General features: G+C 42.7%; 1 protein-coding gene across 2 annotated transcripts in view; it reads left to right on the forward strand.

Annotated features, from left to right (window-relative positions):
• The window catches only part of LOC106599958 (CDK5 and ABL1 enzyme substrate 1), a 31,531-nt gene extending 13,392 nt beyond the window's left edge, over nt 1-18,139 (forward strand). The window contains exons 4-10 of one of the 2 annotated variants that reach the window (XM_045714761.2): nt 256-333; nt 9,568-9,673; nt 9,784-9,943; nt 10,496-10,602; nt 13,184-13,290; nt 13,538-13,745; nt 15,268-18,139. In XM_045714761.2, coding sequence (XP_045570717.1) covers nt 256-333; nt 9,568-9,673; nt 9,784-9,943; nt 10,496-10,602; nt 13,184-13,290; nt 13,538-13,745; nt 15,268-15,408 — 907 coding nt within the window. In that variant the 3' untranslated portion in view covers nt 15,409-18,139. The remainder of the gene's footprint in view (nt 1-255; nt 334-9,567; nt 9,674-9,783; nt 9,944-10,495; nt 10,603-13,183; nt 13,291-13,537; nt 13,746-15,267) is intronic. The other variant, XM_045714763.2, reaches the window with a different exon arrangement.
• Nucleotides 18,140-19,148: the final 1,009 nt, after the last annotated feature.

Raw genomic sequence — 19,148 nt, forward strand, 5'->3', positions numbered from 1 at the left:
CTCCTTAGACATGGCTAGTAGCCTCATTTTTAAAAGATCAATATACAAAAAATGCATAATTTTGTCCCCAAACCACTGACTACACATTTATCACACAACACATGTAAAAATAGATAAATACAGGATTTCATTTAGTTTTCTAAATCTTGATTGTTTTACTGCACACTTTTTTTCTCTCCATCTTAACCTGTAGATCTGAGTGTCTTTTTCAGAGTTAATTCCTAATTAGCATATTTATTATTTTTGTTTTTATAGGATAGTCCTAATCAGTGGCAGAAGATCCCTTTATAGTGTATTTTCTGTCCTGCCCTATCGAGATTGTAGCCAAGCAGGGTATGTATCCTACAGCATGCCATCCTTCTAACCTTTGTTCCTTCGTTCCCTGCTTTCCCTCCATTCTCTCATGGTTCATTCCACCAATTCGGTGCCTTTTTTGAGAAGCTACATGGTTCTCGCCACTGAAAAAAGGGGATAACACACTTAAGATCACGTAACGCTTTTAAAACAGTTACCTGCACTCCAGATCGCCAAATCAGCCAATAGATTGTATGGGCTTACTTGTCTAGAACACATCCATCCGGCCTCCTGAGTGGCGCAGTGGTCTAAGTACTAGCTGTGCCACTAGAGATCCTGGTTCGAGTCCAGGCTCTGTTGCAGTCGGCCGCGACCGGGAGACCCATGGGGCAGCGCACAATTGGCCCAGCGTTGTCCGAAGGAGGGTTAGGGGAGGGTTTGGCCAGCAGGGATGTTCTTGTCCCATCTCACTCTAGCGACTCCCGGGCCGGGCGCATGCACGCTGACACGGTTGCCAGGTGTACGGTGTTTCCTCTGACACATTGGTGCGGCTGGCTTCCGGGTTAAGCGGGCATTGTGTCAAGAAGCAGTGCGGCTCGGCTGGGTTGTGTTTCGGAGGACGCACGGCTCTCGACCTTCGCCTCTCCCGAGTCCGTACGGGAGTAGCAGCGATGGGAGAAAGAGGTAAAAAAAAAAACACATCAATCAGTTTATAGTATATCTTCATGACCAAGTATGTATTTCGCTTAGATGTGCTCAATATAAGCCATGTACCAATTTTTTTTTAAACTCAGTTTCTCCTTCAAATACCATCTCGCAATGGAAAGGGAAGACCTAGTCAGTTGCACAACTGAATGCATTCAACTGAAATGTGTCTTCCACATTTAACCTAAACTCTCTGAATCAAAGAGGAGCGGGGGGCGTGTGTAATCGACGTCCATGTCATCGGCGCCCGGGGAGCAGTTGTTTATGGGGGTTTAACTGCCTTCCACCTCGCCTGCTCGGGATTCGAACCAGCCACCTTTCGGTTACTGGCGCAACACTCTTAACAGCTAGGCTACCTAAACTCTGTGTGTCTGTGGGGAAAGGGCTGTTGTTGCCATAGCAATGTACTCTGCAATCGCCTTGGCGGAGACCAACTCCAAGTTGAACTCGGTGAGATGGATTCCTAAATTGTTCCGGCGATTTTTACAGCCAATAAACTTGCTGATCTTGACATTGGAATTATTGTGTGCAGCTATGTTTGCTAGCTAGCTAGCCAGCCAGCCCAGAGAGAAAGAGAATTGCATTGTGGGTTTTGTAGTCGACTTTGCGCTGCAACAGATTTCCACACCGATGTTCGCATGTAGTTACCAACCTTGTTATAACAACAAATCACTTTTTTCATAAATAATGTGTCCGATTTATTGAATTTTCCATGTGGCTTATTTTAAACGGCACATTTAATATAACAGGCTTCTAATTCTATTTTGGTGCACAATTCCTACTTAAAATAAAAGGCACTCTTTTCGTGGAACGATCCTAGTCCTTTTTTGTTTCTGCAGATATAATCTCCTATAACTGGTACTTTATTACATTGGGAGGGTTGAACATTGTTAGATTGAACAATTTCCTGGACGTTTTGGTAGATACTTTTTTTTTTACAACAAAAAACCTTTTGTAAGTGATGAACAAGTAATTAATCGCACCCATTTTCAAGGGAAAATTCACTCAAATTATGCATTTTGCATCATCATGAAGTCTAATATCTTGGAAACCTTGACTGCTGACATGCAATACATTTTGGGACTGTATCAACAGTGGAGTAATGGAAAAAATACCAACAAATAGTTTTTGGGTGGATTTTCCCTTTAAGGCTTGTATCCATTTCCCTATGTTTTCATATAGTTCTATAGCGGAGGAGGCTGGTGTGAGGTTGTATAGGAGGATGGGCTCATTGTAATGGCGGGAATGGAATGAATGGAACGGAGTCAAACGGGGTTTCAATATGTTTGATACCGTTCCATTTATTCCATTCCAGCCATTACAATGAGTCCGTATTCATATAGCTCCTCCTTCCAGTCCTCTGGCCTATAGGTTGCTGTTGGCTGTGTCTCTAGATCTCTTTGGAAGAAGTCACGAACTTCAGTTAGTTTCATTCTAATAAAACACCGTTTTGCCCGTTGCAACCGTTTCTGGCTTTGCTGTTATCATGTAGACTGCACCTTTCCTCAAGTCATTGCTGCCGTCAAAGATTCCGTAGCATGCTTTTATCTCAGCACTCTCTCTGAACTTTGCATGCGCTTTGCTGCAACTGCATAACACACATTACAACATTTTCGGAGTGGACCCAAATGAACCATCCATAACAGAGCATTTTGGAGATTCTGTTTGGAGTTTACACCAGATATGATGTTTATCCTCCCTGTGTGGTTAGAGGAGATATTTTCTGGGCCTTGGAAGAGAAAGCCTGGCTTATCAGTAGTCCTCTTTCTTATTGCAACACAAGGTTCAGACTCCTACATGTTATGGGAACCCATAGTAGTCCTGAACACTCTCCGGCCTGGTATCCTCCCACCTGGCCTGCCTGCCTGCCAGTTCGATGGGGAAAGTGGCAGTGTTGTTGTGACCTACAGTGGGGGGGAAAAAGTATTTGATCCCCTGCTGATTTTGTGCGTTTGCCCACTTACAAAGAAATGATCACTCTATAATTTTACTAGTAGGTTTATTTGAACAGTGAGAGACAGAAAAACAACAAACAAATCCAGAAAAACGCATGTAAAAAATGTTAGAAAATAATTAGCATTTTAATGAGGGAAATTAGTATTTGACCCCTCTGTAAAACATGACTTGGTGGCAAATACCTTATTGGCAATCACAGAGGTCAGACGTTTCTTGTAGTTGGCCACCAGGTTTGCACACATGTCAGGAGGGATTTTGTCCCACTCCTCTTTGCAGATCTTCTCCAAGTCATTAAGGTTTCGAGGCTGACGTTTGGCAACTCGAACCTTCAGCTCCCTCCACAGATTTTCAATGGGATTAAGGTCTGGAGACTGGCTAGGCTACTCCAGGACCTTAATGTGCTTCTTCTTGAGCCACTCCTTTGTTGCCTTGGCCGTGTGTTTTGGGTCATTGTCATGCTGGAATACCCATCCACGACCCATTTTCAATGCCCTGGCTGAGGGAAGGAGGTTTTCACACAAGATTTGACGGTACATGGCCCCGTCCATTGTCCCTTTGATGCGGTGAAGTTGTCCTGTCCCCTTAGCAGAAAAACACCCCCAAAGCATAATGTTTCCACCTCCATGTTTGACGTGGGGATGGTGTTCTTGGGGTCATAGGCAGCATTCCTCCTCCTCCAAACACGGCGAGTTGAGTTGATGTCAAAGAGCTCCATTTTGGTCTCATCTGACCACAACACTTTCACCAGTTGTCCTCTGAGTCATTCAGATGTTCATTGGCAGACTTCAGACGGGCCTGTATATGTATTCTTGAGCTGATTCCTCTGGGCTGATTCCTCACCGTTCTCATGATCATTGCAACTCCACGAGGTGAGATCTTGCATGGAGCCCCAGGCTGAGGGATATTGACAGTTCTTTTGTGTTTCTTCCATTTGCGAATAATCGCACCAAATGTTGTCACCTTCTCACCAAGCTGCTTGGCGATGGTCTTGTAGCCCATTCCAGCCTTGTGTAGGTCTACACATCCTTGGAGAGTTCTTTGGTCTTGGCCATGGTGGAGAGTTTGGAATCTGATTGATTGATTGCTTCTGTGGACAGGTGTCTTTTTTACAGGTAACAAGCTGCGGTTAGGAGCACTCCCTTTAAGAGTGTGCTCCTAATCTCAGCTCGTTACCTGTATAAAAGACACCTGGGAGCCAGAAATCTTTCTGATTGAGAGGGGGTCAAATACTTATTTCCCTCATTAAAATGCAAATGAATTTATAACATTTTTGACATGTGTTTTTCTGGATATTTTTGTTGTTATTCTGTCGCTCACTGTTCAAATAAACCTACCATTAAAATTATAGACTGATCCTTTCTTTGTCAGTGGGCAAACGTACAAAATCAGCAGGGGATCAAATACTTTTTCCCCTCACTGTAGGTCTTAGTGCCCCTCAAGAAAGAGCTTGTTTTGGAGGAAGCGTAAGAGAAAAGGAACTGATCAACACAGAGAACACAATGGACAGAGAGAAAGAAGGAGCCATTCCAGGGGCTTAGTGAAGAGCATAACCGCTTCGTTTATGTGGCGTAGTCTTCCTAAGACTACGCCATACATCAAGGGGATTTAAAGAGCCCCTAGTTATATCCAATAGCTGAGCCCTGACTGCCTAATGCTGCCACAGAGGTTTTCGACAGCAGCAAAAGGAAATGTGAATTATTATGTGGATTATAATGAATGGATGTTTTTGTTGCGGTTGATAAAAAATTTTGTTAGGGAAAATCCAGTCTGAAATTTCAAAGTGGAAATTACAAACTTCAGAAGACTTTTTAAACCGCAAATCCACCTCAAGTTTTTGATTTCCTGCATTGCAGGAACGTTCTCCTGCAACAGGGTGATCAAATTAACATCCTACACCTGTAATTGACCATTGTCAGTTAAATAATGTCTTTGGATGGGTCTTGGGAGTGTCGCTACAGCAAAATACACTTTGACTATGTAAAGAACTGCCCAAGCTAAAATCCCATGCCTGTCCTAAAATGTAAATACTCAGTGCCATGTACATGACATTATGTCCATGAGACATACAGTGCATTCGGAAAGTATTCAGACCACTTGACTTTTTCCACATTTTGTTACATTCCAGACTTATTCTAAAATGTATTAAATTGTTTTTCCTCTTCTCAATCTACACACAGACACACACTACCCCATAATGACAAAGAAAAAACACGTTTTCAGAAAGTTTATTACAAATTAAAAACTGAAATATCACTTTTACATGCAGTGGGCTCCAAAATGATTGGCACCCTGACTGGCAATGCACAAACAATACTTAAATCAATATAAACAATATAATTATAGAGAAACTCAAAATACCAAATGTGAGAAATAATGTACTTTATTAATGTTTCAGTGGAACCAACCAGAATCATACAATTATTTAATACAAAATACATTTCACCAAAATCAAGGCTTCATAATTATTGGCACCCCTCATTTAGTACTTAGTGCAACCACCTCTAGCAGGGATAACAGCATGGAGTCTTTTCCTGTAATGTATGACAAAGTTAAGGAACACATTTGGAGGGATTTTGGACCATTCCTCTATGCAGATCCTTTCAAGATCCTTTCACATTCTTGGGTTTACGCTTATCAACTGCCCTCTTCAACTCAGCCCACAGGTTTTCGATTGGATTGAGGTCCGGCGGCTGAGATGGCCAAGGCAGAACATTGATTTTGTTGTCACAGAACCATTTCTGTGTGGATCTTGAGGTCTGTTTTCGGGTCATTGTCTTGTTGGAAATTCCACCTACGGCCAAGTCCCAGCCTTCTGGCAGAGGCAACCAGATTGTCAGCCAAAATTGCCTGATACTTTGTGGGATTCCTTATGCCATCAATCTTAACCAGTGCCCCTGGACCTCTAGGAATTAAAACAGCCCCAAAACATCACTGACCCACCACCATATTTCACCGTGGGTATGAGGTGCCTCTCCTAGTATGGATCTCTAATGACGCCAAACATGCTGATGCTGTATCTGACCAAAACGTTCAATGTTGGGCTCATCTGACCAGAGCACCTTCTTCCAGTCATAATTTAAACGATGTTTGGCAAACTTCAAGCGACTGCGTCTGTGTCTTGGGGTCAGAAAAGGCTTTCTTCTGGCAACCCTTCCAAAGAGCCTGTCGTTGTGGAGGTGGCGTCTGATGGTGCTTTTTGAAACCTGGTGACCCCAAGACGCCACCAAGGCCTGCAATTCCTTCACAGTGATTCTTGGGGATTTTGTTGCTTCTCTCACCATCCTCCTTCCTATCCTGGGGGGCAAAATGCATTTGCGTCCTCTACCCGTGAGGTTTTCAACTGTTCCATATCTTTTGAATTTTCTAATAATTGCCCAGACAGTGCTCAGTGGTATATTCAATCGTTTGTGGATCTTCTTGTAGCCATTACCAGATATATGAAGGTCGACGACCATCTGTCTCTTTTGAACTGACAGTTATTTTGTTTTCTTCATGGTGTTGGATGACAAAGGGATATTGCATGCCTTTTACCTCATTTTTATACCCTAGTGAAACAGGAAGTGATGTAATGGCTCAATATAGTTCCTTAAGACTTAGATAAACTGAAATAAGTGGAATTTAATTCCTGGTTTAATTTTGGTAGATGTTATTTACAATAATCTTTAAGGGTGCCATTAATTGTGAAACCTTGATTTGGAGGGCATTGAATTTTAATTAAATCAATAAATGATTTTGGTGGGTTCCATTGAAACATTAATAAAGTACAGTATTTCTCACATGTTGGTATTTTGAGTTTCTCTCTATAATTATATTGTTTATTTTTTTTAAGTATTGTATGTGCGTTGCCCATCAGGGGTGCCAGTAATTTTGGAGTCCAGTAAGTATTCAAACCCTTTACTCAGTACTTTGTTCAAGTACCTTTGGCAGCGATTACAGCCTCGAGTCTTCTTGGGTATGACACTACAAGCTTGGCACACCTGTATTTGGGGAATTTCTCCCATTCTTCTCAGCAGATCCTCTCAAGCTCTGTCAGGTTGGATGGGGAGTGTTGCTGCACAGCTATTTTCAGGTCTCTCCAGAGATGTTCGATTGGGTTCAAGTCCGGGCTCTGGCTGGGCCTCTCAAGGACATTCAGAGACTGGTCCAGAAGCCAATCCTGCTTTGTCTTGGCTGTGTGCTTAGGGTCGTTATCCTGTTGGAAGGTGAACCTTCAACCCAGTCTGAGGTACTGAGCGCTCTGGAACAGGTTGTCATCAAGGATCTCTCTGTTCTTAGCTCCGTTCATCCTTCCCTCAATCCTGACTAGTCTCCCAGTCCCTGCCGCTGAAAAACATCCCCACAGCATGATGCTGCCACCACCATGCTTCACCGTAGGGATGGTGCCAGGTGAAACATGACGTTTGGCAAACTCCAAGTGGGCTGTTATGTGCCTTTTACTGAAGAGTGGCTTCCGTCTGGCCACTCTACTGTAAAAGCCTGATTGTTGAAGTGTTGCAGAGATGGTTGTCCTTCTGGAAGGTTCTCCCAGACCTCCAGAGTTCCTCTGTAGAGATGTCAGAGTGACCATCGGCCCTTCTCCCCCGATTGCTCAGTTTGTCCGGGTGGCCCGCTCTAGGAAGAGTCTTGGTGGTTCCAAACTTCTTCCATTTAAGAATGATGGAGGCCACTGTGTTCTTGGGGACCTTCAATGCTGCATAAATGTTTTTGGTACCTTTCCCAGATCTGTGGCTCGACACAATCCTGTCTCGGAGCTCTACGGACAATTCCTTCGACCTCATGGCTTGGTTTTTGCTCTGCCATGCACTGTCAACTGTGGGACCTTTATATAGACCGGTGTGTGCCTTTCCAAATCATGTCCAATCAATTGAATTTACCAGGTGGACTCCAATCAAGTTGTAGAAACATCTCAAGGATGATCAGCGGAAACAGGATGCACCTGAGCTCAATATCGAGTCCCCTAGCAAAGGGTCTGAATACTTATGTAAATAAGGTATTTCTGTTTTTTATTTTTAATAAATGGGCAGACATTTCTGAAAACCTGTTTTCGCTTTGTCATTATGGGGTATTGTGTGTAGATTGAGGATTTTTATTTATTTAATCCATTTTAGAATAAGGCTGTAATGTAACAAAATGTGGAAAAAGTCAAGCGGTCTGAATGCACTGTAGAACTAGACTGTGAACAAGTCCAAGCTTCTGTCTGTTATGACTTTTTCCTGCATTTTCTCCATTTCTTGCCCCAGTTAGAGTTTTTATTGATTTACGACAGTGTTCATAATGACTATTTATGGCACCGTAGAATTCTGGGAACTTAGAATGCGTCTGGCTTCTCTTATGTTCTCTATCTGGTCCAATTCCACATTCCTTTCTTTAGAGCCGTCTCCTGTTGTTAATATTAAAAAGAACATCGTTTTCATTGCTCATTCTTGAACTGGAGGTCTCTTTTGTAACCTTGATAATTGTTAATAAAAAAAACATTTGAATACATTTAGGTTTGTTCCTGCTTGTTTAGATATTGTTGTTTTATCTCTGTGAAAAGGCAGATTTATTTTTTTTGCCCCTCGTTTCTCATGAATTGATCCCTCAGCCACTTGACAAGATACTCTTTTGTTTCCTTCCACTACTGTGTTCTCTGTTTCATCCTTTGACAGACTGCAACCCCTGGCTTTCCTGGCTTGCTTAGTTTCCTCCCTTATCTCCCTCCCTTAAAGTTTTTTTTCTGCCCTGGGATCTTTGTGCGTGTGATGCATCTGTCAACAAGATTTTCCCATGTGCCAGATAATGCTATTTTCATCACAGCTCCACCTCAGACAGTCTGCCATCTAATCCTAATAACAATGGTCATGTGATGGCCATCTGTGTGTCATTGTAAAGCAGTCATGCTTGTCCAGTGGCCCTTTTCCTGCTATTGCAACTGGCCTTTCTGATAGGAAACTGTAACCACCACATACCCTTTTTTCAAATCAGTCTGGTGGAAGTCCATGAAGTGATGAACGTTTAATAATAATGCATTTTCATTTAGTATGAGTCAATGTGAAACCTTTTAGTTGGTAGATGGTTTTACAGCAACACTGGACGTTTTTTTTTTCTAGAACATCTGCTCAAAGCTGTAACCTGACGGGTCATTTCCAACGACTGTGTACCACTGACACAGTTTCAGCTCAGTGCAGTACTACATGTCCTTCTTTAGTCAAGCATGTGACCCGCTTTTTATTTCGAAATCTAACGCGCTGATATGAAATGTAGAGGACTGGTGATGCAACGTCTGAGCTGCAACCGCCTGCATTCCTTCAACCCTACTTGGCAGAATGTTACAGTGTGTCCGTAATGAATCCACACTCTCATTTCAACCCTCGCTGTGTACTTCTTAAGATTCCAAATTCTAACAAAGATCCCCCGCCCAGTCAGAGATCGCATACAGGTAATCAGAGAATCTCATTGGGTTAGTGCAGTGCTCTACAAATCAATAACGAGCACGTTTTAACCGTGTGTGAAAGATGGAACTAGATGGACAGAGTTAGAGATGCCGAGGTGGAGTCTAGCCAGCAGACTGTTTGCCAGGGGGTGTGGGCTTTTATGGGAAGGGAATGTCTAAAGGTGCCTGTGCCCTGGCAGGGATGTGAAACTGGAAAGCGGGCGGCAGCGGCACCCCTCGGGCGGGGTCAGTGCCAAGGAGATGGTGATCGGGCTGGAGGGAGTGGAGCTGGGGGCCGACGGAAAGGTGAGAGAGGACTGGAGACGAACCCTGTGTGAGAGCCTGAACATGAGCGCCTTAATTAACAATAACGTGCTCTTGAAAATGTGAGTATGTCTCTCTCTCTTTCTCCATAGACTGTGTCGTACACCCAGTTCCTATACCCCACCAACGCCCTGGGCAGCAGTCGCAGGAACACCATAGACTCCGTGTCATCCTTCACTCAGTCTCGTAACGTCAGCCACCGCAGTCTCAGCCTGGGCCGGGCCAACAGCAACCAGAGCAGCATCGACACGGGTCAGTCACATGAGTGTGTGGATCCTCTGGAGTAGTTGTAGTGTTCATACAGGTCAGTGTGTGGATCCTCCATGCTAGAGAGAGGCCCTGAATATGAGTAGGCCTGTCAGTGGGTATGATACATATCACTATTCCCGAGGCATAACCATCCGCAGTGTGACGTTTTAGTTGAATCAATTACATGTTCAACATTGAGGGCTTCTATGCATAGTGACTTTACCCCTACCTACATGTACAAATTACCTCGACTAACCTGTACCCCCGCACATTGACTCAGTACCGGTACCCCCTGTATATAGCCTCGTTATTGTTATTTTATTGTGTAACATTTTTTCACAACTCTATTTTCTTAACTGCGTTGTTGGTTAAGGGCTTGTCAGTAAGCATTTCACGGTAAGGTCTACCTACGCCGGTCGTATTCGGGCGCATGTGACAAATCAAATTTGATTTGATTTGACTATGTAGTAGAAGAAGTGGAAAACCACTTTCTTGTCCCCAGTGTTTGTTTATCCTTGGCTCATTGTGTGACTGTGTCATTTTTGTCCCCTACAGGGAATGATCTGGGGGACTTGATCCGGGAGTACGACCCTAACCTGTTGGACGATCCCCAGTGGCCGTGTGGGAAGCACAAGAGAGTCCTCATCTTCCCCTCCTACATGGTGAGACACCACTCTGCTTGCCAGACCTGGGTTCAAACAGCATTTATTTTTTAAATACTTTGAGAGTTTGATTGAGCCTGCCTTTAGTGCCGCACGGACATGGTTTGTACTCCATTTGTGCCAGACAAGTTCAATCAAGCACAGCTAAAGTATTTGAAAGATTTGGGGCCTATCTTGTTTTTCAGATTATCAACATTTTTCTAAGGAAATAGTGGTCAGAGAAACAACCAACCGGCTCCTATGTATTATCACAGACCAGAGATGACAACAAAAGGTTCCAATTTTTTCCCCGGGGCCCAGAGTTTTTCCTGATCTGGTAACCTAACCAGATAAAACTGGGGTGGGGTGAAACCTCTGTCAAACTGCAGCAACCTTGTACTTGTTCATATGAATTATATTTTAAAACGAGACTCGTGGGGGTTTCCTCGACACAGAGACAACAATTCCAATAGAACTCACAGGGCTGACTTTGCTTCATGCAGGTTTGCATCGTGTATGCCTACGCAACTGTAGGCCTAATTCAAAATGAACTCGTTCCCTGTCACTATTGTGTTGATTTTGATTATTTCCAGTTAATACTTTTGGATTAAAAAGTTCTAGGTAGTCTAGCCAGTCCAAGTTTGAATCTAAACCAAATTTGATCACATTCACATTTTCTCCTATCACAAACAGATGAGCCTTAAATACATAACGTTACCATTTTATTGTAGGCTGTATACAGCTGCTGTTAGTAGCCTACAGCAGAGGTATTCAACCAGGGGTACCTTATTCTGGTACCTTCGTAATCTGATTGGTCAAGACACGCACAGAACCTGCAGCCCTCCGATGCGAAGGACAGATCAATTTTGCGTGAGTTGACAAATTGTGTCAAATCAGCCTAAAAAAACGGTACTTTGTCCCTATTTTTGAACGCTTTTGCGTCAATATTTTTTATTACACTTTTTTTATTTTTTGGAAAAGTCCTCGGGCAATGCCAGCTCGCCACACGTTTGCGCTTGGCTCTACCTCATACTGCATCAACTGAACTCACTGTAAGTCCAAAGACTCTGTCTGACCGTTCTAATCAGAAAGGTAATTGGCCCAATCCCTGGTTCAGCTCACACTCCTACTAGTCTGTGATGTGTGTGAATACACTCCCTGTCTCTCTATACAGTAGCGCTTTAAACAGCCACTTCATAACAGCTAGGGTGTGTTTAGAAATGGCACCCTATTCCCTGTATAGTGCACTACTTTTGACCAGGGCCCATAGGGAGTTGGTCAAAAGTAGTGCACTAAGTCGGGAATAGGGTGCCATTTCAGACTCACCTCTAATGTTGTTTATCCGCTCCACTCCTTTTCCTGTGGACATACCTCACTGTTACTTAATCACTTTCTCATGTCCAGAACTTGGCAGGGGAACGCTCGTTTTGTGTTCAAATCAAAGCAACAACAACAGACTCCCAGTTCATTTCTCATTTGGCTCCGTTGGTGTTATCTGGGCTGGTAGAATAGACAGACCAGACGTGAAGTATTCAGTTAAGGCTAGACAGTTTTTTTTTTATTTTTTTTCTCTTCTTCTCTTATCTTCCTCCCGTTGCGAAACAACAATAGCTATTGTATTTACACTCGAGGAATGTGACCCGTAGATGCTGAACGTTTCACTGCACCATCAGTCACTGTGCTAATCTAAGCCTTTTATCTTTCTTGAACTGATCTTTCAAGTCTGCTACTAACTGTAGAGTGGGATAGAAATCATTTTAGTACATTTAGTTTCCTTTGCGGTAAAGGATATATCTCTAAATTTGTCCTTTCGTTTTAGAAATCCTCCCTCTAGGTCTCCCAGGGCCCACACTAGCCACAGATTTGCTGCAGCAGTCAAAGTATACTTAGAAATATTTTGGTTGGAACAAATAGTTTGGTATATTTTTGGATTCAGATAGGGAGGAATGCGAGTTTGAACAAAGCAAATGACTTGCCATGAGCCAATTTGGGCAATATGATGTTTTGATTATCGCTCTCCTATCGCATAACTAGATTCAGCGGGTTAACTACAGTTATCTCCCTAATAGATAGTCTATCTCCCTAAATAACAGGTATGAACCTCTGACCTGAAATAAAGTTAAATGGCTCAGTTAAAGTACATCAACCGAACATACAGAGCGTCGTAAACATTCTGGAATATTATTCTATCTTATCGTGGAACATGTACGGTGTCCCACCCAATTGTTACCTGTCTCCAGAGGAGGCTGGTGGGGGGAGCTATAGGGGGAAGGGCTCATTGTAATGGCTGGAACACGGAATAAATGGAACGGTATCAAACCTATGGAAACCACGCTTCACTTCGTTCTATTAATTCCATTCCAATAGCTCCTCCCACCAGCCTCCTCTGCCTGACTCCAATATCTCATCTGATACTCAACCACCTTCTCAATGAAACCCAACCCTGAATCTAAAGGTCACATCACCTCCCATAGTGAGACTGAGGCTTCTCTGTGTCCTCTTCCACATATACAATGACGTAACCCTTGTGCCATTTTACCGACAGCAGAGCTTAACATCAGAGCGTGTCTTCCTGACACCAGTATTTTCATCTCTCTTTCAGACTACGGTCATAGAGTACGTCAAGCCTTCTGACCTCAAGAAGGACATGAACGAGACGTTCAAGGAGAAGTTCCCCCACATACGGCTGACCCTCAGCAAAGTCAGGAGGTAGGGACGTCTATGCGAAACATACATTTTTAGTATGATGTTGAAAAGATCATTTTGTGTCAGCCTTATTTTAACCCCTTGTGGTTAATCGTTTCAACAATAGTTCCTGACAGACATTGGGGACACTGGTACTTTTGGGTTTTCTTTTTTTCTTTAGCATTGACCTCTCTGCATTTGTCTATTGTCGCCCTGCCTTCACCACCTTCCACCCCCTCCCTCTCGACCCTCCTCCCCATCCCTTCACCAGTCTGAAGAGAGAGATCCGTAAGTTGGCCCAGGAGGAGTGTGGCTATGAGGAACCCACCGTAGCCATGGCCTTCGTCTACTTCGAGAAGCTGGTCCTCCAGGGGAAACTCAACAAGCAGAACCGCAAACTCTGTGCCGGCGCCTGCGTCCTGCTCGCCGCCAAGATTGGCGGAGACCTCAAGAAGCATGAGGTCAAGCATCTCATAGATGTAAGTGTCATCCTCATCTCTTAGTGCGTTAGGCTTCGGCTCTGAGCAGCCTGGTGGAAACCAGGGGCGCTTTCCTGTCACGCCGACAAACAGCGATTCTGCACGGAATATACGATTGTTATATCATATGAATTCCTTAGATGTGGTTCCTTTTGAAGTTACACACTTTTTCAGATGTTATAAAGATATCGGCTGTTATGTAATCTGTGTAGAATCTGCTGTGACAGAAAAGCACCACATGACAGATGGCAAAGTGGCTAGCATAGGGATCATAGACAAAATTATATTTTTTGTAGTCCCTCTACACTGAGTTTACAAAACATTATGAACACCTGCTATTTCCATGATCGACTGGCCAGGTGAAAGCTACAGTGCCGTGAAAAAGTATTTGCCCCCTTTCTGATTTTCTCTTTTTTTTTATATTTTTGAATCGGTCTCACATTGCTGTCGAGGAATTCTGGCCGATTCTTACGTACAGAACTGCTTTAACTCAGCGACATTTGTGGGTTTCAAGCATGAACTGCTCGTTTCAAATCCTGCCACAACATCTCAAATGGGATCAGGTCTGGACTTTGCCTAGGCCATTCCAAAACTTCAAATTTGTTGCTTTTTAGCCATTTTCATGTAGACTTGATTGTGTGTTTTGGATCATTGTCTTGCTGCATGACAGAGCTGTGCATCAGTTTCAGCTCACAGACTGATGGCCTGACATTCTCCTGTAGATTCCCAATTGAGATGTTGTGGCAGGACTTGAAACGAGCAGGTAATGCTTGAAATGCCACAAATGTCGCTGAATTACAGCAGTTCTCTATGCCAAAATTCCTCCACAACAATGTGGGAGACTGATCAACAACTACAGGAAGCTTTTGGTTGGAGTCATTGCAGCTAAAGTTGGCACAACCAGTTATTGAGTGTAAAGGGGCAAATACTTTTCAGACAGGGGCAGTGGGTGTTGCATAACTTTATTTATGAAATAAATTAAATAAGTATGCAATTGTTGTGTTATTTGTTCACTCAGGTTCCCTTTATCTAATGTTAGGTTTTGGTTGAAGATCAGATAACATTCCGTATCAAAAGTATAGAAAATTAGAAATGGGGCAAATACTTTTCATGGCACTGTATGATCTCTTACTGATGTCACTTGTTAAATCTACTTCAATCAGTGTAGATGAAGGGGATGAGACAGGTTAAAGAAGGATTTTAAAGCCTTGAGACAATTGAGACATGGATTGCGTATGTGTGCCATTCAGAGGGTGAATGGGCAAGACAAAAGATTTAAGTGCCTTTTGAACAGGGTATGATAGTAGGTGCCAGGTTTACCGGTTTGTATCAAGAACTGCAACTTTGCTGGGTTTTTCACGCTCAACAGTTTCCCTTGTGTGTCAAGAATGGGGAGGGGACAACTCAATATTAGGAAGGTGTTCTGAATGCTTTGTACACTCAGTGTGTATTACAGGATATAGGAAGTAATAAAGTGGGTTAGTTTGTACATTTCTCATCTCCCTTTTTCTCTGATGTGTAGAAACTGGAGGAGAGGTTTCGTGTGAACCGGAGGGAGCTGATAGCCTTTGAGTTCCCTGTGTTGGTGGCCCTGGAGTTCAACCTGCACCTGCCTGAGAACGAGGTCATGCCACACTACAGACGCCTCGTCCAGACCTCCTAGCATTAGTGACCCATCAGGAGGAGCACCCACACCCAGCCCTCCTGATCCAGGACCAGGAGACCCACCCTACTGGACCACCCCACCTTACCGAGTACCAAGACCAGCTGGTCTCCCTGCAGCCTGGAGATCCATCATGGACCATAGTGTTGGAGATCCTCTACACGCTACTGCAGGCCACATTCATATGTACATTTTCAGATCGACACTTGAAAGCAGCCAAAGTTACCCGTATTCTTACTTCAACATTCTTCTCAGACTTTTACTTATCTTTCTTTAACACTATTTACACCTTCAAAAGATTTGGTAGCTGAAAGTTGTCCATAACAATTCATTTTTTTTGTAATCCTTGCTTGGCATGTTTTGGTTGCCTTATGATTGTCATGAAGAATGAAGCAAACCTGTCGCGTGGCCGATTTTGACAGGACTGTTATCTCTGTGCTTTTTGAAAAACGTTTTCCAGTCTCTCCTCACTAGAAGTGCACTTTTTGAATATTGTAGACATGGATACAGGCCATTTTCGGAGACTCTTGACTGGGTGAGGGGTTGTGAAACAAACTAATTCTGATCAATTGTTGACTCAAACCCCGTAAGGGAAGTTGATCTAAATGGCTTTCAATATATTTTCTAATCCATTTCCTTTTTCTGTTTACTAGCCACCAATCCCACTATCCGCATGACAATTTCTCGACGCAACCTTTTCGATTGCAAAATACTTACAGATTTAATAGAATTTTATACTGTACATTATTCAGTACATTTAAGTACTCTTCTTGTTTTCTACCTGTTGAGTGCTTGCTTTGGACATTATGTGAATGGGCCCACTTATCATTCAATGTGTAATCTCCTGTGCTCTACATTAGAGTGTATTATTGGCACGTTTCTAGTGCTTTACTGGAGTGGATGGAAAGGTATCGGAAGTAGGGCATGATGTTGCCAATGCTACAGCTCTGATATTGAAACTGAACTTGAATTAGCGTCATAATCACAATATATGTCATGACTTGACTAAGTGTTTGATATGGCAGGTGATCAATTTGTCATGGTCACAATATGATTGTGCCATCTTTTATGACGAGTGGTTCCAGTTCGAAGGTCACCGTTGTTAGTTTCCCAGTCAGTATTAAATAGAATGTTGTTGCCCTGCCCGCCTGTAGGGAAAATAACCTTGGCTCACAGCAAAAAACTTCACCTTTTTTCAAACACAATTTTCTTGTTGTCTGCTTGTTTTTGTCAATTACAAAGTGACAGTTAAGAAAAATAAAACATGTCTAAGGATGACTTTTCAACATTTGCCTGCTCTCAAGCATTCTCACTACTTAGAAAATCGTAATATTGTAGGGCTTCCCTCATGCCCCTTTTCATGAAGGCGCTAACGTTAGCCACGTGAGTGCTAGCTAGCTACCAACCAGAACATTAAACTAGCCAAGACCAACAACACAAACAAACTGACTATAAAGCTACAAGTAGCGATTGGAGTTACACACGGACTATACCTGTGATTAAATGTTTTCCAAACAAATAGCTATGTGCAGCCTACTTGGACACTGGGTCCCCACAATTTCCGGGATTTACCTGGTTACATGTACATAAGCATGTACAGCGCATTCGGAAAGTATTCAGACTCCTTTACTTTTTCCACATTTTCTTATGTTACAGCCTTATTATAAAACTGATCCTCATCAATGTACACACAATACCCCATAATGACAAAGCAAAAACAGTTTTTTTTTTGAAATGTTGGCAAATCTTTTTTTTTTTTTTTAAATGGATCACATTTATGTAAGTATTCAGACGCATTACTCAGTACTTTGTTGAAGCACCTTTGGCAGCGATTTCAGCCTCAAGTCTTCTTGAGTATGACGCTACAAGCTTGGCACACCTGTATTTGGGGAGTTTCTCCCATTCTCCTCTGCAGATCCTCTCAAGCGCTGTCAGGTTGGATGGGGAGCGTCGCTGCACAGCTATTTTCAGGTATGTCCAGAGATGTTCGATCGGGTTCAAGTCCGGGCTCTGGCTGGGCCACGCAATGACATTGAGACTTGTCCTGAAGCCACTCCTGTGTTGTCTTGTGTGTAGATTGAGGATTAAAAAAAAAAGTAATCCATTTTAGAATAAGGTTGTAACATAACAAAATGTGGTAAAGTCTAGGGGTCTGAATACTTTCCGAATCCACTGTACATAAGAATTTCGCTACACCCGTGATAACATCTGCAAATATGTGTTCGTGACCAATAAAATTTGATCGAACAACACAGCAGCTTTCCGGCACGTTTGTTATTTCTTCATAACAAAAAAATCTACGACGAAGTTGTGTCTTTTACAATGGGGGTCAATGGGAAAGAATGTTTTTCTCCAATTTGTGGGCGTGGTCGAGGGGAATTCCTTCATATGACATGAATAATGACTCAGAATATGCTAATGATATTTGTGACATCACAGCAGTGTTACCAAGAGTTTCTCTTGAAAAACAGGAAAGTGTTGTTTATTTTATGATTTATGATTTTAATCAGATTGTAGTCATTTTAATTATACAGAAAAGATGGATAGTGCTGAAATCAGGGTGAAATACTATTGTTAGATGTTTTGATTTCTAAGCCCAAAGAATTTGTTGTAGGATACACACTTACGGTTTGGTAGAAAGCTCATGGTCAACAACACCAAAATACATATGTGTATGTTTGTAAATATACTGCCTTGCTTGTTCAATAAAAACAAGATTCCTGAAATGTGATTGGCTTCCTCATCATTTTGTGTCACTCTATTCTGCTGGCTGCTGATCTTGGTGAATTGATGTACTGCCATAACATAAGATATCATCTAGTTCCACTCTTAATATTTATTGCAGAGAACCAATCATCTATTACAATTCAAGCATGCATGATTAGACAGTGCATGTTTCTCATAAAATCCTACCCCCTTGACAACTTAAGGAGGCTTAGCCCCAAGTGTTAAAACACATTACATATCTTACTGTGACACTGAGTCTGTCACCTAAAAGGGGATATTATGAATAACTCGTAAATTAGACGATGAATATTAAAGTATATCTCAGGGCTCCCGAGTGGCGCAGCGGTCTAAGGCACTGCATCTCAGTGCAAGAGGTGTCATTACAGACTCTGGTTCGATTCCAGGCTGCATCACAACCGGCTGTGATTGGGAGTCCCATAGGGCTGCGCACAATTGTCCCAGCATCGTCCGGGTTTGGCTGGGGTAGGCCGTCATTGTAAATAAGCATTTGTTCTTAATCGACTTGCCTAGTAAAATAAAAATATATACAAATATCCTTTGGCAGTAGAGCATTAAAAAAACTACTCCAAGTCAGTGTGACTATTGCCGCGTTCACTTGCTAGTCGGAACGAGGCAACTCGGAAATGCCCGACTTGCAAACTGGTTGTAGTTATATCAAAGACAGTACAGTATGAAGACAGGCAGAAACTGCTTCGCCGATAGACATTTTAAGTGATAACATGGCGACATTGGCTATCTTAGCTCATGCTGTAGAAACACATTATCGGGTCTAACGGTCGTCTCGCACCGAACTATGCATGTGCAGGCCATCAAATCAAAATCGATATAAAGTTGTTTTACGATGTTGGAGTAATAACATGTTCAACTAGTTCAGACATTGGCTCGAATCTAGGTTTTGCCTTTAGATTTCGAGAAAATTAACAACTAAGGAAGAATTTTACATCTCTCATTGACTTCTCAAACCCCGGCCTGGTCTGCTTCGTTAGCGTTCC

The sequence above is a fragment of the Salmo salar genome, chromosome 03 (assembly GCF_965601325.2).
Source record: "Salmo salar chromosome 03, fSalSal1, whole genome shotgun sequence".
Classification (NCBI taxonomy): domain Eukaryota; kingdom Metazoa; phylum Chordata; class Actinopteri; order Salmoniformes; family Salmonidae; genus Salmo; species Salmo salar.